The sequence below is a fragment of the Cetorhinus maximus genome, chromosome 23 (genome assembly GCF_964194155.1).
Source record: "Cetorhinus maximus chromosome 23, sCetMax3.hap1.1, whole genome shotgun sequence".
NCBI classification, from domain to species: domain Eukaryota; kingdom Metazoa; phylum Chordata; class Chondrichthyes; order Lamniformes; family Cetorhinidae; genus Cetorhinus; species Cetorhinus maximus.
In genome coordinates this window covers 23551242-23572456 of record NC_135901.1, presented here as the reverse complement: position 1 = coordinate 23572456, position 21215 = coordinate 23551242, and the positions used below count along the sequence as shown (strand labels likewise).

At 45.4% G+C, this 21215-nt stretch overlaps 2 protein-coding genes across 2 annotated transcripts in view; one reads left to right on the top strand and one right to left on the bottom strand.

The window, feature by feature from the left end:
• Positions 1-3887, top strand: part of LOC144697896 (uncharacterized) — a 38574-nt gene extending 34687 nt beyond the window's left edge. The window contains exon 4 of the mRNA XM_078569859.1: positions 3772-3887. The gene's annotated coding sequence lies outside the window, so the exon portion shown is untranslated. The remainder of the gene's footprint in view (positions 1-3771) is intronic.
• LOC144697895 (uncharacterized) lies at positions 2662-20820 on the bottom strand. The gene is made up of 4 exons (XM_078569858.1): positions 20746-20820; positions 19205-20122; positions 16078-16205; positions 2662-3990 (listed from the first exon to the last, which is right to left on the bottom strand). The coding sequence occupies exons 1-4, from the start codon at positions 20818-20820 to the stop codon at positions 3141-3143; spliced, it is 1971 nt and encodes a 656-aa protein (XP_078425984.1). The 3' UTR covers positions 2662-3140.
• Between the last annotated feature and the right edge of the window lie 395 nt (positions 20821-21215).

Here is a 21215-nt window from a genome sequence, read left to right as displayed (position 1 = left end):
AACTGAGAGAATGGGATGGAATCCCTACAGGAAGCAGGGTGTGAGGAGCTGTAGTCGAGGTAGCTGTGGGAGTCGGTAGGCTTGTAATAGATATTGGTGGACAGTCTATCACCAGAAATTGAGACAGAAAGGTCAAAGAAGGGAAGGGAAGTGTCAGAGATGGACCATGTGAAAACGATGCAGGGGTGGAAATTGGAAGCAAAATTAATAAAATTTTTCCAGGTCCAGACGAGAGCATGAAGCAGTCCTGAAGTAATCATCGATGTACCGGAGAAAGAGTTGTGGGAGGGGGCCGGAGTAGGACTGGAACAAGGAATGTTCCACATACCCCATAAAGAGACAGGCATAGCTGGGGCCCATGCAGGTACACCTTTTATTTGGAGGAAATGAGAGGAGTTTAAGGAGAAATTGTTCAGTGTGAGAACAAGTTCAGCCAGACAGAGGAGGGTAGTGGTGGATGGGGATTGTTCGGGCCTCTGTTCGAGGAAGAAGCGGAGAGCCATCAGACCATCCCGGTGGGGGATGGAGGTGTAGAGGGATTGGACGTCCATGGTGAAGAGGAGCCGGTTGGGGCCAGGGAACTGGAAATTTTTGATATGATGTCGGGTGTCAGAGGAATCACGGATGTCGGTGGGAAGGGACTGGACAAGGGGAGAGAGAATGGAGTTAAGATAGCAAGAAATGAGTTCCGTGGGGCAGGAACTGGCTGACACGATCGGTCTGCCGGGTCAGTCCTGTTTGTGGATTTTGGGTAGGAGGTAGAAGCGGGCCGTCCGAGGTTGGGAGACTATCAGGTTGTAAGCTGTGGAAGGAAGATCTCCAGAGGAGATGAGGTCAGTAACAGTCCTGGAAACAATAGCTTGATGTTCAGTGGTGGGGTCATGGTCCAGGGGGAGGTAGGAAGAAGTGTCTGCGAGTTGATGCTCAGCCTCTGCGAGGTAGAGGTCAGTGCGCCAGACAACAATAGCACCACCCTTGTCAGCGGGTTTGATGACAATGTCAGGGTTTATACCTTCCTCGTCCTGCTTTCTACCCTTAATTAGCACATTCCTCAGATAATATCACCACCTTCAACACCCTTTTGTCCTTTTGTCTGTGACATCTTTTGGTTATCTCCAACTATCACTGGCCCTCTATCCAGCTCTGTTTGTCCCACCCCCCCTTAAACTTGCTTATATTTCACCTCTTTTCTATTTTTACTTAGCTCCATTGAAGGGTCATTCGGACTCGAAACGTTAACTGTGTTCCTCTTCGTAGATGCTCAGACCTGCTGAGTTTTCCAGGTATTTTTGTTTTTGTTCCAAATTTCGTATTTTTGTTTTTGTTTAGGATCTCCAAGCATGCGCGTAACTGCCTGCCAAGCCGCGGCAGATAGAGTGGTTTCTGAGACGCATGGGATTGTGGGTGACGCAGCCGCCATTGGAGACCAAGTCTTAGTTTTTCTTTGTCTGCATCTGGGGAAGTGAGGAGGAGATTCTGATCACATAAGGATTGCAAAATAAGAAAGGCCAAAATCCATCTCCCAATCCACATCTTCCAACAATGGATCTGTTAGCCAATCTTGGCAATGCTTCTGTTTCAATAAATATGACAGCTGGTCAGTAATGCTTTGCATTTTAACGGGAAGTATCTGATTTTTTTTTACCACTAAGAGCTAGCGCGGTGGACTGTAAATTTTTACTCTTCTCTTTGGATTTTATCCAGAAGGGCTGGTGTAATTAGAGAGACTTGATTTGCAAGATGCAGTCACTGTGAGCGTGATAACGGAACATTTGGTCAAAGTTCAGTGACACCTGAGCACTTACTAAGTGAGCGAGTGTGCAAAAATATAACTCAAACAATCACAGTTTCTACAGGTTATCCTCTGACGATAATTAGATAGATAAGAAAGGAATCAGGAGTGTGGAGTCCCTTCCAGCTGGACAACAGTGCAGAGACATTGCAGGAGGATGGTTTGATCAATGATGCTAGAGACTGCAGGCAGGCCAGGAAGGACAATGATGGGTAGTTTACCTTTGTCACACTCAAATAAGATGTACTTTGTGACTTTAATTAGGGTTGTTTGGAGACTGTGGCAGAGACAGAAATCTTATTGGAGGGATTCAAAGGTTGAGTTCTAGGAAAGAGGGGCATGGATTTGGGAGGTAAGAAAGACCTTGAAGAGGAAAAGGTGGTGCGAAGGGGCAGTAGTTTGCAACGACTGAGGTGAAGGATTGTTTTTATTGAGGAGGGGGTGATGATGGCAGATTGAAGGAAAGGAGCAGTAATTAAAGAGAGAGAACCATTAACAAAGTCAGCATACATGGAGAAGTTGGGTGGTCAGGAGTTTTGAGGGAATAGGGTTGATGGAGCAGGAGTAGTTCTCATGGACAAGATTATCCCTGGGGGGGCAAAAGAGGAAATGGGAGGGAAACTAGAGAAAGATGAAGGTTCAGGGCTCGGGAAAGGGAGAACTTTAGAGGCAGTATGGCCCAGTGGGATAGTGGGAGGGAGAGAAGCAGCAGAGCAATTGATCAGAATGTCTCAATCTTAGTGACAAAGAAGCTCAATGAGCTCCTCATACTTGTTGTTGGAGCTGAGGATGGAGGAGACAGGGGAGAGTGAGAGCACTTCAAAAGGAACTAACGTGAGTTAGAGATATTAAAAAGAATTGACACTCCATTTAATGCAGTGCAGATTTATTTGACATTTATCCTCAATATTAACACCCATAACAGGGCTGGTGTTGATGAACATCAGCATCAACAGATCTCAATGAACATGGTTCAGTCCTGGATGTGATTAACAGCAAAATTCAATTACCGTAGTTACTTGTGAAGTCACTAGTGACTAGCAGGTGGGATAAATGAGCGAATCCCTTCCCACAGCAGGGGTTTGACCTTTCCCCACTATGAACTCACTAGTTGATGGTGTACGGTGAGTTGAGATGATCTCCCAAACCCAGTTCTAAAGTGAGAGCACCTGAACAGTTCCTGGCGATGTGAACATTTTGATTGGATATCACTTCCCGGGAACCTTTGTAGGATTTCCCATGATATGGGCATTTAAATGTCCCTTCACACTGTGAACTTGCTGTTGTTTCAGCGAATAGGATGGCTGAGTGAATCCCTTCTGTCACTCAGTGAGAACTTGATGGGGTGTTAGAAAGGTGGCTGTCTGAATCCATTTCCACACAAGGACAAGGTGAATGGTCTCTTCCCATTGTGAACTTGCTGGTGTCTCAGCAGGTTGGATGACTGAGTGAATCCCTTCCCACACTTTGAGCAGATGAAAGGCCTCTCCCCAGTATGAATGCGCTGGTGTGCAATGAGGTCAGTTGATCGCCTGAACCCAGTCCCACAGTGAGAACACCTGAATGGTCTCTCTTCAGTGTGAACACGTTGGTGGGACATCAGGTCCCCAGAACTTTTATAGCACTTGTCACAGTCTGAGCATTTAAAAGGTCTCTCATCAGTGTGAACTTGCTGGTGTCTCAGTAGATGGGATGATCTTATGAATCCCTTCCCACACATGCAGCAGGTGAATGGCCTCTCCCCAGTGTGAATTCGTTGGTGTGTCAGCAGGTCAGATGACAGAATGAATCCCTTCCCACATTCAGAGCAGGTGAATGGCCTCTCCCCAGTGTGAACTCGCTGGTGTGTCAGCAGGTCAGCTGACCGAGTGAATCGCTTCTCACATTCAGAGCAGCTGAACAACCTCTCCCCAGTGTGAACTCGCTGGTGTGTCAGCAAGTTGGTTGAATTAATGAATCCCTTCCCACACTTGGAGCAGGTGAATGGCCTCTCCCCAGTGTGAACTCGCTGGTGTGTCAGCAGCGTGGACGACTGAGTGAATCCCTTCCCACATTCAGAGCAGGTGAACGGCCGCTCCCCAGTGTGAGTGCGTCGATGAGTTTCCAGCTTAGACTGGTAACTGAATCCCTTCCCACAGTCCTCACATTTCCATGGTTTCTCCCTATTGTGGATGGTACTTTTTCCTTCCATGTTTAAAATCCGATGATATTCAGGTTACAATAAATTGGACGACTCCGTCAGATCCTCTTGTGATGTTTGGTTTGAGTTTCTCAACTGCAAATCCTCCACTTCTAATATCCTGTTAAATTGATTTAAAACAGATAAAAAGGGAGTGAGAGTGAAATCAGTAAAACACAAAGACAGGCTGTGAAATTGAGCTGAATGAATCCGGTAATTTGTGGGGCTGACACCAGGGAAAAGTGGCCATGAAAACTGCTGGAATGTTGTAAAAAACCAACTGATTCACTAATGTCCTTCAGGAAAGGGAACCTGCCACCCGGTCTGGGTCTCACAAGACTCTAGCCTCCACAGGAGGACAGAACATGAGAGGGGCAAGAGAGGCAGGGGGTGAAGGAGAGGGATTTTATATGTCTACAACTTGGCCAGAACTGGCGGCAGGTGTATGTGAACATCATCAACTTCAAGATCCCCTCCAAGTCACACATCACCTTGATCGAATGAACAGAAATTTCCTCCCATTTAAATATCGGGAAGACCAAAGCCATTGTCCTCAGTCCCTGCTACAAACTCCACTCCCTAACCACCAACTCCATCCCTCTCCCCGGCAACTGTATGAGGCAGAACCAGACTCTTCATAACTTTGGTGTAGTATTTGATCCTGAGATGAGCTTCTGACCACATATCCACATCATCATCAAGACCACCAATTTCCACCTCAGCAACATTGCCCGACTCCACCCTCGTCTCAGATCATTTGCTTCTGAAACACTCATCCATTGTTTTATTTACTCAAGACTTAACTATCCTATCAGACCCCAGGCTGGCCCCCCACATTCACCCTCCCTGTAATCTTGAGGTGATACAACACTCTGCTGCCTGTGTGTTTACTTGCAGTAAGTTTTGTTCACCCATACCCCCTGTGCTCACTGACCTATAAAGGCTCCTGTTTAAGAAGCACCAAAATTTTAAAACTGTCGTCCTTGTTTTCAAATCCTTCTGTGGCTGTGATCATCCTTATCTCTGTTATTTCTGGACTTACAGCACTGTTGCTGGCCTCTCACATTCAACTTCCCAGTAATATTGAGGTTGTTCCAGACTCTGCTGCCCGTGTGCCTGATCACACCAAGACACCCAAACTCCCTGTGCTTACTGACCTACAAAGGCTCCCGTTTAAGAAGCACCTAAATTTGAAAATTCTCATCCTTGTTTTCCTCCCTGGTCGTGCCCCACCCTTTCTCTGTAATCTCCTCCAAACACACAACCCTCCAAGATATCTGCTCTCTTCTAATTCCGGCCAATATGGATCATTCTACCTTCAGTGGCTGTTCTTGCAGTTCCTTCTGGATATTCCTCATTAAATCTCTCTTGCTCACTACTTCGCTTTCCTATTTTAGGATAATCCTTAAAACCTACCTCTTTGACCAAGCTTTTGTTCACCTGCCCTCATATCTCTTTGTGAGGCTCGGTGTCAAATGTTGCTTTATAACATTTCTGTGAAATGCCTTGGAACATTTAATACATTAAAGGTGCTATATAAATATAAATTATTGTTGCTGATTTGGACATATATCACCATTCCTTCACCATTGCTGGGTGAATAACTTGTAACTTCTTACCTAACATCATTGTGGGAGCATCTTCACCACATGGACTGCAGCGGTTCAAGAAGGTCAAACATCATCTTGCCCACAGGTAACTGGGGATTGGCAATATATGCTACAGGTCTTGTTAATGACACCCAAATCCCAAGAATAAATTTTTAAATATGTTTGTGTAAAATAGATTAAAAGCATCCACAGAAATATTTGTTCCTAAAACAATATCCCTTTACATTGTATGGACAGTGTCTGTTTAGCAACCTGATCTCTCCTGGAATCTACCTCTCTCGACAATTTCACATTGGAAATTGCTGGGTCCAACTGGGTTCCAAAGTCCTTGGGGTTAAACCCAGCAGCTTCTCCTCCATCTCCACTCCAGCTCAAACTGAGGCAACAAAGGCTTTCAGAACAGAATTGGATAAGGCCATGGAGAGAAAAAAAAATCCTCAGCTACAAGGAAAATGCAGCAGACTGCTACTAGTTGATTTGCTCTTGCATGGGCATGACAGTTTAAATAGCCTCCACCTGTATTGTCATCATTCAATGATTCTATGACTTGATGAAAAAGGACCAACACTGGAGGCTAGAGACCAACTGCTGCAACCAACACACAGCCCGATAGAAACCAGCTCTTAATCGGTCCGTCTGTGTTTCTAAATTCAGTTCTGTGAGCGATGCATGAAATAACATAATAACAAAATATTGCAGCTGCTAGAAATATGAAATATAAAGAGAAAATGTTCAAAATATTCAGCAGGTCAGGTAGTAACTGTGGAGAGAGAAAAGCGGTCAATATTTCAGGGTGTAAAGAATGAATTACAGGGAATACAAATGAAGCAGAATTTGACGGTCAAAATAAGCTCAGAAGTGGGAGAGAAATGACCTCTAGTGCAGGAAAAACAATTCCTGACCACGGGAAGATAAAGCTGGTAAATCAGAGATGTGTTGATGGGAGTTGGGCAGCAGTGGAGACCTCATGTAGACGCGGTTGGCAGAAATAACAGTAAAATACCAAATATGGTTAAAATACACCCATTATTAGAGGCAGAGGAAGTTAGACAATGGCAGTGGCAGAGGTGAAACAGCAATTCAGATCCACAGTAAAGGATCCACACCAGCCCCAAAGCTATGGAATCAGAGCACAGCACTAAGAGCTCTAAATGGTAGATGAATGCTCAATAATACATACCTCTGAAACAATTTCACTGTTTCCAAATTTAAAATCTCCTGCTGGAGTCTGCAGCTGGAAAGATATCAGAAACAAGAGTCAGAGAAAAATCTGGCAATCTTCATAAGACCATAAGACATAGGAGCAGAAATTAGGCCATTCGGCTCATCGAATGTCATTCAATCATGGCTGATAAGTTTCTCAACCCCATTCTCCCGCCTTCTCCCCATAACCTTTGATCCCCTTACCAATCAAGAACCTATCTATCTCGGTCTTAAATACACTCAATGACCTGGCCTCCACAGCCTTCTGTGGCAATGAATTCCATAGATTCACCACTCTCTGGCTAAAGAAGTTTATCCTCATCTCTGTTCTAAAAGGTCTTCCCTTTACTCTAAGGCTGTGCCCTCGGGTCCTAGTCTCTCCTACTAATGGAAACATCTTCCCCACGTCCACTCTGTCCAGGCCTTTCAGTATTCTGTAAGTTTCAATCAGATCCCCCTTCCTTCTAAACTCCATCGAGTATAGACCCAGAGTCCTCAAACGTTGCTCATATGTTAAGCCTTTCATTCCTGGGATCATTCTCGTGAACCTCCTCTGGACCCTCTCCAGGGCCAGCACATCCTTCCTGAGATACGGGGCCCAAAATTGCTCACAATATTCTAAATATGGTCTGACCAGAGCCTTATAAAGCTTCAGCAGCACATCCCTGCTTTTATATTCTAGTCCTCTCGAAATAAATGCCAACATTGCATTTGCCTTCCTAACTACCGACTCAACCTGCAAGTTAACCTTAAGAGAATCCTGGACTAGGACTCCCAAGTCCCTTTGCACTCCAGATTTCTGAATTCTCTCTCCATTTAGAAAATAGTCTATGCCTCTATTCTTCCTACCAAGGTGCATGACCTCACACTTCCCCACGTTGTATTCCATCTGCCACTTCTTTGCCCATTCTCCTAACCTGTCCAAATCCTTCTGCAGCCTCCCCACCTCCTCAATACTACCTGTCCCTCTTTGTACCATCTGCAAACTTAGCCAGGATGCCCTCAGTTCCTTCATCTAGATCATTAATGTATAAAGTGAAAAGTTGTGGTCCCAACACTGACCCCTGCGGAACTCCACTAGTCACCGGCCGCCATCCTGAGAAGGACCCCCTTATCCCCACTCTCTGCCTCCTGCCAGACAGCCAATCTTCTATCCATGCTAGTACTTTGCCTCTAACACCATGGGCTCTTATCTTACTGAGCAGCCTCCTGTGCGGCGCCTTGTCAAAGGCCTTCTGGAAGTCCAAGTAGATAACATCCATTGGCTCTCCTTTGTCTAACCTACTCGTTACCTCCTCAAAGAATTCTAACAGATTTGTCAGACATGACCTCCCCTTGATGAAACCATGCTGACTTTGCCCTATTTTACCATGCACTTCCAAGTATTCTGAAATCTCATCCTTAATAATGGACTCTAAAATCTTACCAACGACCGAGGTCAGGTTGTCAGCCTGTAATTTTCCGTCTTTTGCCTCACTCCCTTCTTAAACAGGGGGGTTACATTAGCGATTTTCCAGTCCTCTGGGACCCTCCCTGACTCCAGTGATTCCTGAAAGGTCACCACTAACGTCTCCACTATCTCTTCAGCTATCTCCTTCAGAACTCTGGGGTGTAATCCATCTGGTCCAGGTAATTTATCCACCTTCAGACCTTTCAGTTTTCCTAGCAGCTTCTCCTTTGTAATGGCCACCATACTCACCTCTGCCCCCCGACTCTCTTGAACTTTGGGGATGTTACTTGTGTCTTCCACCATGAAGACTGACGCAAAGTACTTATTCAGTTCCTCCGCCATTTCTTTGTTCCCCACTACTACTTCTCCAGCGTCATTTTCCAGCGGCCCAATGTCCACTTTTTCCTCTCACCCTTTATATATCTAAAAAAACTCTTGCAATATTCTTTTATATTACTGGCTAGTTTACCCTCATATTTAATCTTCTCCCTCCTTATTTCTTTTTTAGTTGTCCTCTGTTGGTCTTTGTAGGCTTCCCAATCCCCTGGTTTATCATTGCTCTTCGCCGCATTGTTTGCTTTCTCTTTAGCTTTTATGCTGTCCCTGACTTCCCTTGTCAGCCATGGTTGCCTCGTCCTCCCTTTAGTATGCTTCTTCTTCCTAGGGATGAATTTTTGCTGTGTCTCCCAAATTACACCCAGAAACTCCTGCCATTGCTGTTCCACTGTCTTTCCTGCTAGGCTCATCTCCCAGTCAATTCTGGCCAGCTCCTCCCTCATGCCTCTGTAGTTGCCTTTATTCAACTGTAATAATGTTACATTTGATTCCAGTTTTTTCCTCTCAAATTGCAGGGTAAATTCTATCATATTATGGTCACTTCCTCCTAAGGGTTCCTTCACCTTAAGCTCCCTTATCAATTCTGCCTCATTACACATCACTAAATCTAGAATTGCCTGTTCCCTAGTGGGCTCCACCACAAGCTGCTCCAAAAAGCCGTCTCGCAGTCATTCCACAAATTCCTTTTCTTGGGATTCACTACCAACCTGATTTTCCCAGTCTACCTGCATATTGAAATCCCCCATGATCACTGTAACCTTGCCTTTCTTACATGCCTTTTCTATCTCCTGGTGTATCTTGTGCCCCACAACCTGACTACTGTTCGGAGGCTTGTACATAACTCCCATTATGGTTTTTTTACCTTTGCGATTCCTCAACTCTACCCGCACAGATTCTACACCTGACCCTACGTCGTTTCTTGCTATCGATTTAACTTCATTTCTTACTAACAAAGCAACCCCACCCCCTCTGCCAACCTGCCTATCTTTTTGATAGGATGTCTATCCTTGGATATTTAGCTCACAGTCCTGATCCCCTTGCAGCCATGTCTCCGTGATGCCCACTACATCATACCTGCCAATTTCAATCTGCACCACAAGCTCATTTACCTTATTTCGTATACTGCGTGCATTCAGATACAACACCTTCAGTCCTGTATTTCCTGTCCCCTTTCTCATTGTTGTCCCTTTATCTGATGTGCTTGAAGTTAGATTCCTAGCCCTTTCCAAACACTCTGTCCTATTTTGTGTTCTGGAGAATTTAATAGCCTCTCCTGGGCTCTCATTTCTTTTCAGTTTTTTCATAATTTTCCATGAAGTTGAATCCACCACCACATGCTAACCTGCTGCTTTGTTTCCCATTAGTCATACTTCTTGGAGTTTTACCCTTCCCTCCACCCCCCCTTTCTAGTTTAAAGTCCTGTTGACCACCCTATTTACCCTTTTCGCTGGAACATTGGTCCCAGATCGGTTCAGGTGGAGACCCTCCTAATGGTACAGATCCCTCCTGTTCCAATACTGATGCCAGTGCCCCATGAAATGGAACCCCTCTTTCCCGCACCACTCCTTTAGCCACGTGTTTACTTCCCTTATTCTCACGTCCCTATGCCAATTTGCACGTGGCTCGGGTAGTAATCCGGAGATTATAACCCTTGAGGACCTGTTCTTTAATTTAGTTCCTAGTTCCTGATAATCCCCAAACAGGTCCTTTTTCCTAGTCTTACCTATGTTATTTGTCCCGACGTGGACCACAACAACTGGATCCTCCCCCTCCCTCTCCAATATCCTTTCAAGCCGGTCAGAGATGTCCCTCACCCTGGCACCGGGCAGGTAACATACCATGCGGGACTCTCGATCCTGCTTACAAAGGATGCTGTCAATTCCCCTAATTATAGAATCCCCTACAACTACCACTTGTCTTTTTGCTCCCCCCTCTTGAATGGCCTCCTGTGCCACGGTGCCGTGGTCAGCTGGCTCATCCTCCCTACAGCCCTGTTCCTCATCCACACAGGGAGCAAGTACCTCGTACTTGTTGGACAAGGTCAAGAGCTGAGGCTCCTCTGTTCCTGAACACAGGATCCCTCTACCTGCCTCACCTGCAGTCACACCCTGCTGACCCTGACCACTGACCGAGCTTGAGGTACTTAACCTACCGGGTGTGACCGCCTCCTGAAACAAAGCGTCCAGGTAACTCTCCCCCTCCCGGATGTGCCGCAGCGTCCAGAGCTCGGATTCCAGCTCATCAATTCTGAGCCGGAATTCCTCCAGTTGCAGATGTGCTAACTGCGGCTCGCAATGGGATCTGCCAGCTCCCACATCATACAGCTACAGCACATCACCTGCCCAGCCATCTCGATTTAGTTAATTAATTTATTAATTGGCTTTGCAGTGTTTTTTTTTCAAATTTGGTGCAGATTTTCTACCAACCAATCAGGTCACAGATTTCCTGTGATGTCACTTTTTCAGTTTTGGCTTCAGTTCCTCTGCCCCGAAGTCACCACTCCGGTGCTCCTCCCTCCGAGTCTGCTCCCAGGATTTACTCACCAATCAGCTGCTTTTTCTTTAAAATCCACTTTCAGAAGAGTGTCCCTCACAGGTCTGGTGTACTCCTGAAGGCACTGCCTCTTCCTCTCTCTCTTTTTTTTTAGGTTTGAGGAGGAGGGATGGATGGAAACACTACAGCAATGTAATGTTTGGGTCTATTCCGTTCTTTGACAGTGGGTCCTCCTCGATTCCCTCCTGAGTCGAGGTGGCTGCGGTGACTTCTCCCAGAATGCTTCAGTCACTTCTCACCAGTGCCCTCTGTTGTTCATATTTTCTAACTCCCTGCACAGGAGATTATAAATGTCATAATATTCAGTCAAGGTTTGACTTTCAGTGGAGACAACTTTTCTGTTGATTTGAGTTTGCTGTGTGTAAATCCTGTCCTTCTAACACCCTGTAAAAGGAGTTTCCAAAATCCATCCCTGTCAGTCCAGGACACAAGTTCACAACATTCTCTCCTCCTGCTGCCTGGCCCAGGATTAGTTAAGCAGGGACATATTTGCATTAGAAGCAGTTCAGAGAAGGTTCTCTCAGCTTTAGAGTTTCTCTGGGATTAGGGGGTTTATTTTATGAGGAAACGTTGAGCACGTTGGGCCCGTACTCATTGGAGTTTTGAATAATGAGAGGTGATCTTACTGAAACATATAAGATTCTGAGGGTGCTTGACAGGGTGGATGCTGAAGGATGTTTTCCCTGATGTGGAACCTCGAACTAGGTTTAAAAATAAGGGAGGTCCAATTTAAGACTGAAGTGAGGATAAATCTTTTCTCTCAGGTTTATTACTCTGTGGAACTGTCTTCCCCGGGAGGAGTGTAGGCTACGGAATATTTTAGATATAGTCAAGGCTGAGTTTTTGATGTACAAGGGAGTCCGGGGGGGGGCGCGGGGGGCAAGCAGGAAAGTGGAGTTAAGGGAACAATCAGATCAGCCACGATCTTTTTGAATTGCCAAGCATGCTCGATTGGCAGAATGGCCCACTCGTGCTTCTAATTCTGATATTCTTATTCTTATAGTATTAAGATGCTCGCACATGCGCCCTGCAGCACATTGCCCCTCTAAAGATGGTGCACGTTCATCCCGGCCTGTCACCAGCTCCTGTTTGCAGAGTGGGAATAAAATCAACGCGCCAATGTTTTTTTCTCCTGGTCACCGGGACCCTGAAGCCGCGCCCATTACGTTACGTCACCGAGATCGCCGCGCGTGCGCTCTGCTCCCCGCCGCCCTCCCCAATCACCTCTCTGCTATTGTGTAACTTCCTGAGCCTCTAATAATGGTTCACCTGGGCCTGTTCCCAGGAAAAAAGCCCCAGGGCTGTAAACACGGAACCTGCAAACCCCGATTCTGGCCTTGAGGCCTACATCGAGTGTTTATGAAGCCTCCCCTCACTCCACTCCCCTCCCCGGCTCCATTCCTCCCTCCGGCCCGCCCGCTCTCACCCATTTCCAAAAGCCTCTCCCACACTCGCAGGGCTCCGATCAAAGTGGCACTGCGCATGCTCCGTATAGGTCAGCACGGCGCATGCGCACTGAGATCCTGTGGAGTGAATAGAGCACATTCACATCCGCGCGGAATGTTGGGTAACATGCGCCATTGACATTCGAAATACAGAATAGAAAATAATTTTGTTACCCAATTGAAATAAATTAATTTAAAAACACATATAAATTCTGTGCATCGCTATGTTCCATTTTTCAATGTGATTTAAATTTCTGCTCTCCTGTGGGAATACGCTGAACTTTTAAAGCTTTTCCACTGGTTCCCCTCTCCCTCCTCCCCTCTAGGTGCTGACCCTGGCTGGGTTAAATCTCAAAATTACTGCTTCCTCTCTCCTTGCGTTTCGATCCCTGATACTGAATGTTCACTCTTTTATAGAATGACACAGGTAGAATTTAATTCAGCTCATCACACCTGTGCTCGCTTTTTTGAAGATCCATCCAATTAATTCCACAGCCCTGCTGGCAAGGTCAGAACAATGTATATCTGCTATAGTAATGCAAGTGGTGAATGGAAAAGGCTTTTCAGGTGGATGCTTCTTAGACACACCCATCCCTGTGGAAAGATCAGTGTATTTAGCAGATATAAAGGATTCACTGAAATAAAAACAGAAAGTACTGGAAAAACTCAGCAGGTCTGGCAGCGTCATTGGAGAGTCAAACAGAGTTAACATTTTGAGTCTAATACGACTCTCCTTCAGAACTGAAATGGACAGATTTTCATCCTTTATTCTGACATTAAAACTTACTGTGTCTTGTTTCTTTATCACAACCATTACCACTCCCTTTACCTTTCATTCAATTACATCTTTGTTGTTTAATCTCTCCCGCCCTCTAAACCGCCCTGACCTTCTCTTTTGTTCGACCTGACACCATTTTTTTAACAGCATAAAACTCATCCCATTTCTACCTCTCTTCAGTTCCAAAGAAGACTCATATTTCACCCGAAACATTAACTCTGTTTCTCTCTCCACAGATGCTGCCAGACTGCTGAGTTTTTCCAGAACCTTCTGTTTTTATTTCAGATCTTCAGCATCCACAGGTATATTGCCTTCAAATAAGAGTTAAGCACACAGAGTACCTGGTAGAGTTTAACTGAGTAATTCTACACACCCCATATACCACAGTGACATTATTAAGAAAGGGCCAAGTTAAGAGAATATCCCTGGAATGACAGAGTCGATGAATTATGGAGTTAAAAAGCAAAGGTATTAATATCCTGTAATATCACAAATACCAACTGGTTCGGATGTTGCAGTATGAAAGAACCCCACATAGTTGTCACATGAAAGAGGCAGTGTCCAATGGACGTATTAAGGCCACACCACTGTTAAACTCCAGTGGGGTTTATGTGGATGGGCCTCGGTTTTATAAACAAGGACTGTATCAGACGAATGCTGTGGCTTTGCTTCTTGACAGCCATAGTACCTTTATTAAATGCGCACCGCGATATTTAGCCCAGAAGTCTGAGGTTATTGTGATCACAGCCCTTCAATCCGTTACTGATGGAATCTCCAACTATTCTGAAAATATCCTTTGGTTGCAACTCCCTCAGGGAAAACCTACATCTCTGGCAAAAAAAAACACAGCTTCTCCACAGCAGAAAGGAAATCACTCACCCACCACTCCAAATTTCGAATGATTTGGGATCTTACTGGTAAGTGACTGGGACAAGTTGCTATTTGTAAGGTGAATGTACATCAGCAGCAGGAGTTAGCGAAGAGGGTAACGGTAATAACCAGGCCGACTAACTCACCAGGAAAGCTGCTCCAGAGGCATTTCCTTGGGATCCACTCAAAACACAATCATTGGCACCGGGACGACAGTCTCCAGTTAAACCTGATTTAAAAACTTGTCAGGACCCTGACCCTGATATGACTGTGGTCAAAGAGGCCGTACACCATAGCAAAGACTTTCCCTCATCCCTCACAGCAAGTATCTTAATCTTACACAATGAGGTTTTCTATCACAAGGATGGCTCTGTTTTTGATTTAGGCCACACCTTGATGGCTTAGAAAAGAATTAATTTTGTTTATGAAACAAATTAGGAGAGTGTTTCTCTGTTTCAAGTCCTCAATATGTTACATAATTACTCTTGATGGCTGAGGATGTCCATTACCGCCTGAACCTGTGTCTCACCTGTATCCAAATTAATCTGGCCCTGCGAAATGTAAAGTCCCAATGGGCACAACCCATCTGAATTATGTCGCTGGGTAACATAGGCAGGCCCACAACCCACAGTAAAGGAGGGGACTCGTATATCTTGATAGTTATATGTATGTTGGCTGGTGGATTGAAGCTTTCCCTGTCTGTAAAAATGGTGCAGTTGCAACAGCTAAAAGCTTGCGGGAACAGATTTTTACCAGATGGAGCTTTCTGAAAAGGATAGAGTGATAATGTTTCTCAATTCACAGCAGAAGTAATGCAGCAGCTCTGTCATCTTGTGGGTGTGGAACAACATTTTCACATGCCCTATTACCAAGAGTCCAGTGGGATGGTCGGGAGCTTTAATCACTCGGGAGAAAAGACACTGAAAAAAGCTGTCATGAGGGGAGCTGATGATCTGGTCAAAGCTAATGACTGGGTCACTGCCTTGCCTGGTGTCTTAATGACCATTCACTCCACTCCTGTTCACTCACCCAGTCACAGCCCGGTTCAGCTCATGACAAGTCGACCAATCCAGATTGTGAATCCCCCCGGGTGGCACTCCCCATGGCTACTCGACAGACTTAGGACCAGTTTCTCCACAACCTCCAACAAACTTTAACACCCTCCCTGCTAAGGCAGTGGAGAAGATGGTGCTGCCCATCACAACACCTCCAGGGAGAACCAACCCACCCGTTACATTAACTGTTCAATGAGAGATGAAGTCACGTTAAAACATTAAAAACATTGTTAAACGGGGTTGGTCTGGGGGGGGCTACCTGGGAAAATCCATTTGATGATCTAAATAGATTGGGAGAAATAAATCTTATATTAGCAAATTGGAAACGAGGGAAGGAAATACAATATCTGTGTTACCATGGAGATCAGTGTAAACTGTACAAAATGAACAGGTCAGATACTGAGGAGAATAAACGCTGTGTTTGATTTTATCCAACAGGGACAATATGTGGACGGTCATTGTGCTCCTGGACTGTTTCCAGGCTGAAGGTCTGTTCCTGCCGTATGATCCTCCCCCAGATTGTCCTTTCTGAGCTCCAGCCAGGTGATGTTAAACACTCAGGTGGGAGAGACAAAAATCTACAACAATATATTTAAAACAAAGCTGATTTATTTAATATATAACCAGAATACTAAACTTCAGTTCAATTATTAACACCAGAAGAAACACCAACTCTCAGAATGAACATGGTTCAGTCCTGGGTGTGATTAACAGCAGGAAAAACAGCAGAATCTAACCCCTGCTGTTACTTGTGAACTCGCTGGTGTCTCACCAGGTTGGATAACTGAGTGAATCCTTTCCCACACCCTGAGCAAGTAAACAACCTCTCCCCAGTGTGAACTCGCTGGTGTCTCAGGAGGTTGGATAAATGGACGAATCCCTTCCCACACTCAGAGCAGGTGAAAGGCCTCTCCCGTGTGTGTACGTTGGTGTGCTAGCAATTCATGCCTGCTTTTAAAGCTCTTCTCACAGTCAGAACATTTAAAAGACCTCTGATCAGTGTGAACCAGTTGGTGTGCAGTGAGGCAGGATAATCGTGAGAATTTCTTACCTCACACAGAGCAGGCGAATGGCCTCTCCCCGTGAGAAATCGCTGGTGTATCAGAAAGTCGGATGAATTAATCCATTCCCACACTCGGATCGGGTGAACTGCCTCTCCCTGCTGTTGGTGTGTCAGCTACTGGTACCTACTTTTAAAGCCCTTCTCACAGTCAGGACATTTGAAAGGTCTCTTATCTGTGTGAACCAGTTGGCGAAAGTGAGGTGGGCTGACTGAGTGAATTCCTCCCACACGTAGAGCAGGTGAATGGCCTCTCTCCAGTGTGAACTCGCTGGTGTATCCGAAGGTCAGATGAATTAATTAATCCATTGCCACACAAGAAGCAGGGGAATGGTCTCTCCCCAGTATGAGTGTGTCGATGGATTTCCAACTGCAATTGGCATTTAAATCCCTTCCCACAGTCCCCACATTTCCATGGTTTCTCCATGGTCCTTCTGCCTCTCCAACTTGGAAGATCAGTTGAAGCTTCGTCCACACACACAACACATGCACATTTTCTCCTCGCTGTGAGTGGTATGATTGTTTTCAGGCTGTGTACCGGAACACTGGAACACTTGCACTCAGGTGTGTGTGTGTCTCGGTGCCTTTCCGGTCACTGATGTTTGAAATCTCTTCCCATGGACAAACATTTCTCTTTCCATGTTCAAAGGCCGGTGATATTCAGGCCCTGATGAATCGTGTGACTCTGTCAGATCTTGATAATTGGTTTTAGTTTCACACCTGTAAATCCTCTCCTCCTAATACCTTGTAAAAAGAGTTTACACAGAATGTACAGAATAGGCACAGTCCATTCTTCCCAACTAGTCACTGCTGGTCATTACACTCCACAACCTTCACCTTCCATTCCATCTACGTCAGCTCAGTCTTTTAGTTTATTTTTTTATTCCGTTTTCTCTCGTCTAGTTTCCCTTTGAAATTATCTCAGCTTTTTGCCACAACCACTTCCTGTGGTAGTGAGTTCACTTTATAACCGCTCTCTGTGTAAACACATATCTCCTTATTTCCCTACGGGATTTATCAGTAACTATCTTGTATTTCTGGCCCCTAGTTTTGGATTCTCCCACAAATGGAAACATTCTCTCCACATCTACAAGGTCCCACATGACAGACTGGGCAGAAAAATAAAACCTCATGGGACCCCAGGGCAAGGTACAAGTTGGATGCAAAGTTGACTCAATGGTAGGAAGTGATGCATGATGGGTGTTTTTTTTTTGTGACTGGAAGGCTGTTTGCAGTGGGGTTTCACAGGGCTCAGTACTGGGTCCATCATTCCTGGTTTATATCACTGATTCAAACTTAAATGTAGGGACATGAATAAGAAGTTTGCGCATGATACAATAAACAAATGGATGTGTGCTTGGTAGTGAGATAGAAAGCTGGAGACTGCAGGGAGATAAGAATGTACTGGTCAGGTAGGCAAGACCATAAGAGATAGGCCATTCAGCCCATTAAGGCTGCACCATGGCTGATCTGATTGTGGTCTTAACTCCACTTTCCAGTCTGTCCCCAATCCCATTAACCTTTGATTCCCTTGTAGGTCAAAAATCTGTCGAACTCAGTCTTGAAATATTCAATGATTCAGCCTCCATACTCTCTGTGGAAGAGAATTCTAGAGACTAATGCCCCTCTGAGAGAAAAATATTCCTCCTCATCACCGTCTTAAATGGGAGACCCCTTATTTTTAAACAGTGTCCCTTACTTATCAATTCCCCCATGAGAGGAAATATATTCTCAGCATCTACCCTGCAAATCCCCTCAGAATCTTGTATGTTTCAGTAAGATCACCTCTCATTCTTCTAAACTCCAATGGATACAGGCCCAATCTTTCTTCATAAGACAACCCCTTCATCCCCGGGAATCAGCCCAGTAAACATTCTCTGAACTGTTTCTGATGCAAGTATATCTCTCCTTAAGTCAGGAGACCAAAATTGTACACAGTACTTTAGATGCAGTCTCACCAATGCCCTGTACAATTGCAGCAAGATTCTCCTACTTTTATACTCCATCCTCATTGCAATAACGGCCAACACTCCATTTGCCTTCCTAATGACTTCCTGTACATGAATGCTAACTTTACATGATTCATGTACAAGTACACCCAGATTCCTCTGTGCTGCAGCATTCTGCAGTCTCTCTCACTATTTCAATAATATTCTGCTTTTCTATTCTTCCTGCCAAAGTGGACAACCTAACATTTTACCACATTATATACCATCTGCCTATTCACTTAACTTATCTATATCTGTTTGCAGACTCTTTGTATCCTCCTCACAACTTGCCTTCCTACCTATCTTTACATCATTAGCAAATTTAGCAACAATACATATGGTCCCTTTATCCAAGTCATTAGTATAGATCAGAAATAATTGAGGCCCCAGCACTGATCCCTGTGGCACTCCACTAGTTACAGTTTGCTAACCTCAAAATGACCCATTTATCCCAACTCACTCTTTCCTGTCAGTTAGCCAATCCTCTATCCATGCTAATATATCACCCCCAACATCATGAGCTCTCATCTTGTACAATAACCTTTAATGTGAGAGTTCATTGAAGGCCTTTCGGAAATCCAAACACGCTACATCTACTGGTTCCCCTATATCCACCTTGCTTATTATATCCCCAAAGAACTCAAAGCTCCTCCTTCATTTTGGAGGTGAGGATGGGGCAGACATGGGGGAGGGAGAGTCCTTCAAAAGAAACTAACTTAAGTTAGAAATATTAAAAGATCCAACACACTGTGTGTTTAACACAAAGCTGATTTGACTTTTGTCCAGAATATTAATCACTGTAACTGGGCTGGACTTCATGAACATCAGAAACAGACCCAAATGGACAAATGGATTAACAGCAAAATCCAATCAGATTAGTTACTTGTGAACTCGCTGGTGTCTCAGCAGGGTGGATGAGTGAGAAAACCCCTTCTTACACACGGAGCAGGTGAATGGCTTCTCCCCAGTGTGAACTCGCTGGTGTGTCAGCAAGGTTGATGACTGAGTGAATCTCTTCCCACAGTCAGAGCAGGTGAACGGTCTCTCTCCAGTATGAACTCGCTGGTGCTCCAGCAGGTCAGTTGACTGAGTGAATCCCTTCCCACACTTGGAGCAGGTGAACGGCCTCTCCCCTGTGTGAACTCGCTGGTGTTTCAGCAGGGTGGATGAATTAGTGAATCCCTTCCCACACTCGGGGCAGGAGAATGGTCTCTCCCCAGTGTGAACTCGTTGGTGTGTCAGCAGGCGTGATGACCGAGTGAATCCCTTCCCACACTCCATGCAGGTGAACGGACTCTCTCCAGTGTGAACTCGTTTGTGCACGGTGAGGTCAGATAATTGCCTGAACCCAGTCCCACAGTGAGAGCACCTGAACGGTCTCTCATCAGTGTGAACACGTTGATGGCGCATCAGTTCCCCAGAACTTTTATAGCACTTCCCGCAGTCTGGGCATTTAAAAGGTCTCTCGTCAGTATGAACTCGCTGGTGAGCCAACAGGTTGCATGACAGAGTGAATCCTTTCCCACACGTGGAGCAAGTGAATGGTCTCTCCCCAGTGTGAATGCGACGATGAGTTTCCAGTTCAACTGGATAATTGAATCCCTTTCCACAGTCCCCACATTTCCATGGTTTATCCCCATTGTGACTGCATTTATGTTCTGACAGGTCGGATGATTGGTTGAAGGCTCGTCCACACACAGAACACGTGTACGGTTTCTCTTCACTATGGACGGTGCTTTCTCCTTCCATTTTCAAATTCCGATGATATTCAGGTTTTGATAAATTGGGCAACTCCGCCAGATCCTGATGTGATATTTAGTTGGGGTTTTCCGGATTCAAATCCTCGCCTTCTAATACCCTGCGAAATTGATTTAAAACAAAAAAAAGGGAGTGAGAGACAACTCACAGAAACAACACAGTTTGTGAAATTGAGCTGAATGTATCTGGTAATTTGTGGGGACAGCATGAGGAAAAATCTGCTTCATTCTTGTAAAAACGCATCTGATTCACTAATGTCCTTCAGGGAAGCAAACCTGCCAGACAGTCTGGACCTACTCAAGACTCTGACCTCGATGGGAGGAGGGTGAGGGAAACAGGGCGAGAAGAAGGAGGGAGATTTTATGTGCCTTCAACCCGACCAGAGCTTTGACAAAACCTCCCAAACCCTCAATCTCCACCACTTAAAAGTAAATCCTTCCCTTCTAACCCTCTGTAAAAGGAGTTTCCAAAACCCATCCCTGTCAGTCCAGGATAGAAATTCACAACATTCTCTCCTCTCGCTGACAGGGACTGGGATGACCGCGCATGCGTACTCCTGCTCATCGACACCGGTAAAGATGGTGGCTGTTAACTCAGGCCTGTCATCAGGTTCAGTTCTGCGGCTGTTGCCCCGCTTGGACTAAATGCGGGACTGGTAGATTCTTAACCTTGGTCCGAGACCTCCACTGGGTGTTTATGAAGCCTCTCCGCCCATTCCGCCGCCTCCGGTACGCCCCTATCATCAGCCGTAATTCACTGATTGCGGAGTCCAGATGACCTCCTCACTGCGGTTGCAGCATCCAAACTGCACATGCGCCAGTTCCAACCTGCGGTGCGCATGCTCCGGTCACAACCCACCACCGCGCCTGCGCCAGGGTTTCCTATAGTGAGTATGGGGCACAGTCTGTATCGTCGAGAATGCTGGGTAAAAGCCCCGCCATTGAACGATGACATTGTTCAATAGAAAATTATGATTTGTGACCTGATGACGGTGCAGCCATAGGGCCAAGATATAACATTATTAAATTAATTAATACAGCAAACAAAGTGGCCCTCCACCTTAATTCTGTCCTGGGTATAATTCACAGCAGAACAAGCCACTAAGGTTAAGTGTGAACTCACTGGAGTCTCAGCAGCT

Excerpts from the sequence above, each read along its gene's own strand:
- LOC144697895 (XM_078569858.1), bottom strand. The coding sequence starts at position 20,820 with ATGATAGGGGCGTACCGGAGGCGGCGGAATGGGCGGAGAGGCTTCATA. Across the intron at positions 20,123-20,745 it reads AGTGGAGGTCTCGGACCAAG|GATCTGGCGGAGTTGCCCAA; the intron begins GTTAAGAATCTA and ends ATATCACATCAG. Across the intron at positions 3,991-16,077 it reads AGGTTGTTTACTTGCTCAGG|TTTAAACATGGAAGGAAAAA; the intron begins GTGTGGGAAAGG and ends ATATCATCGGAT.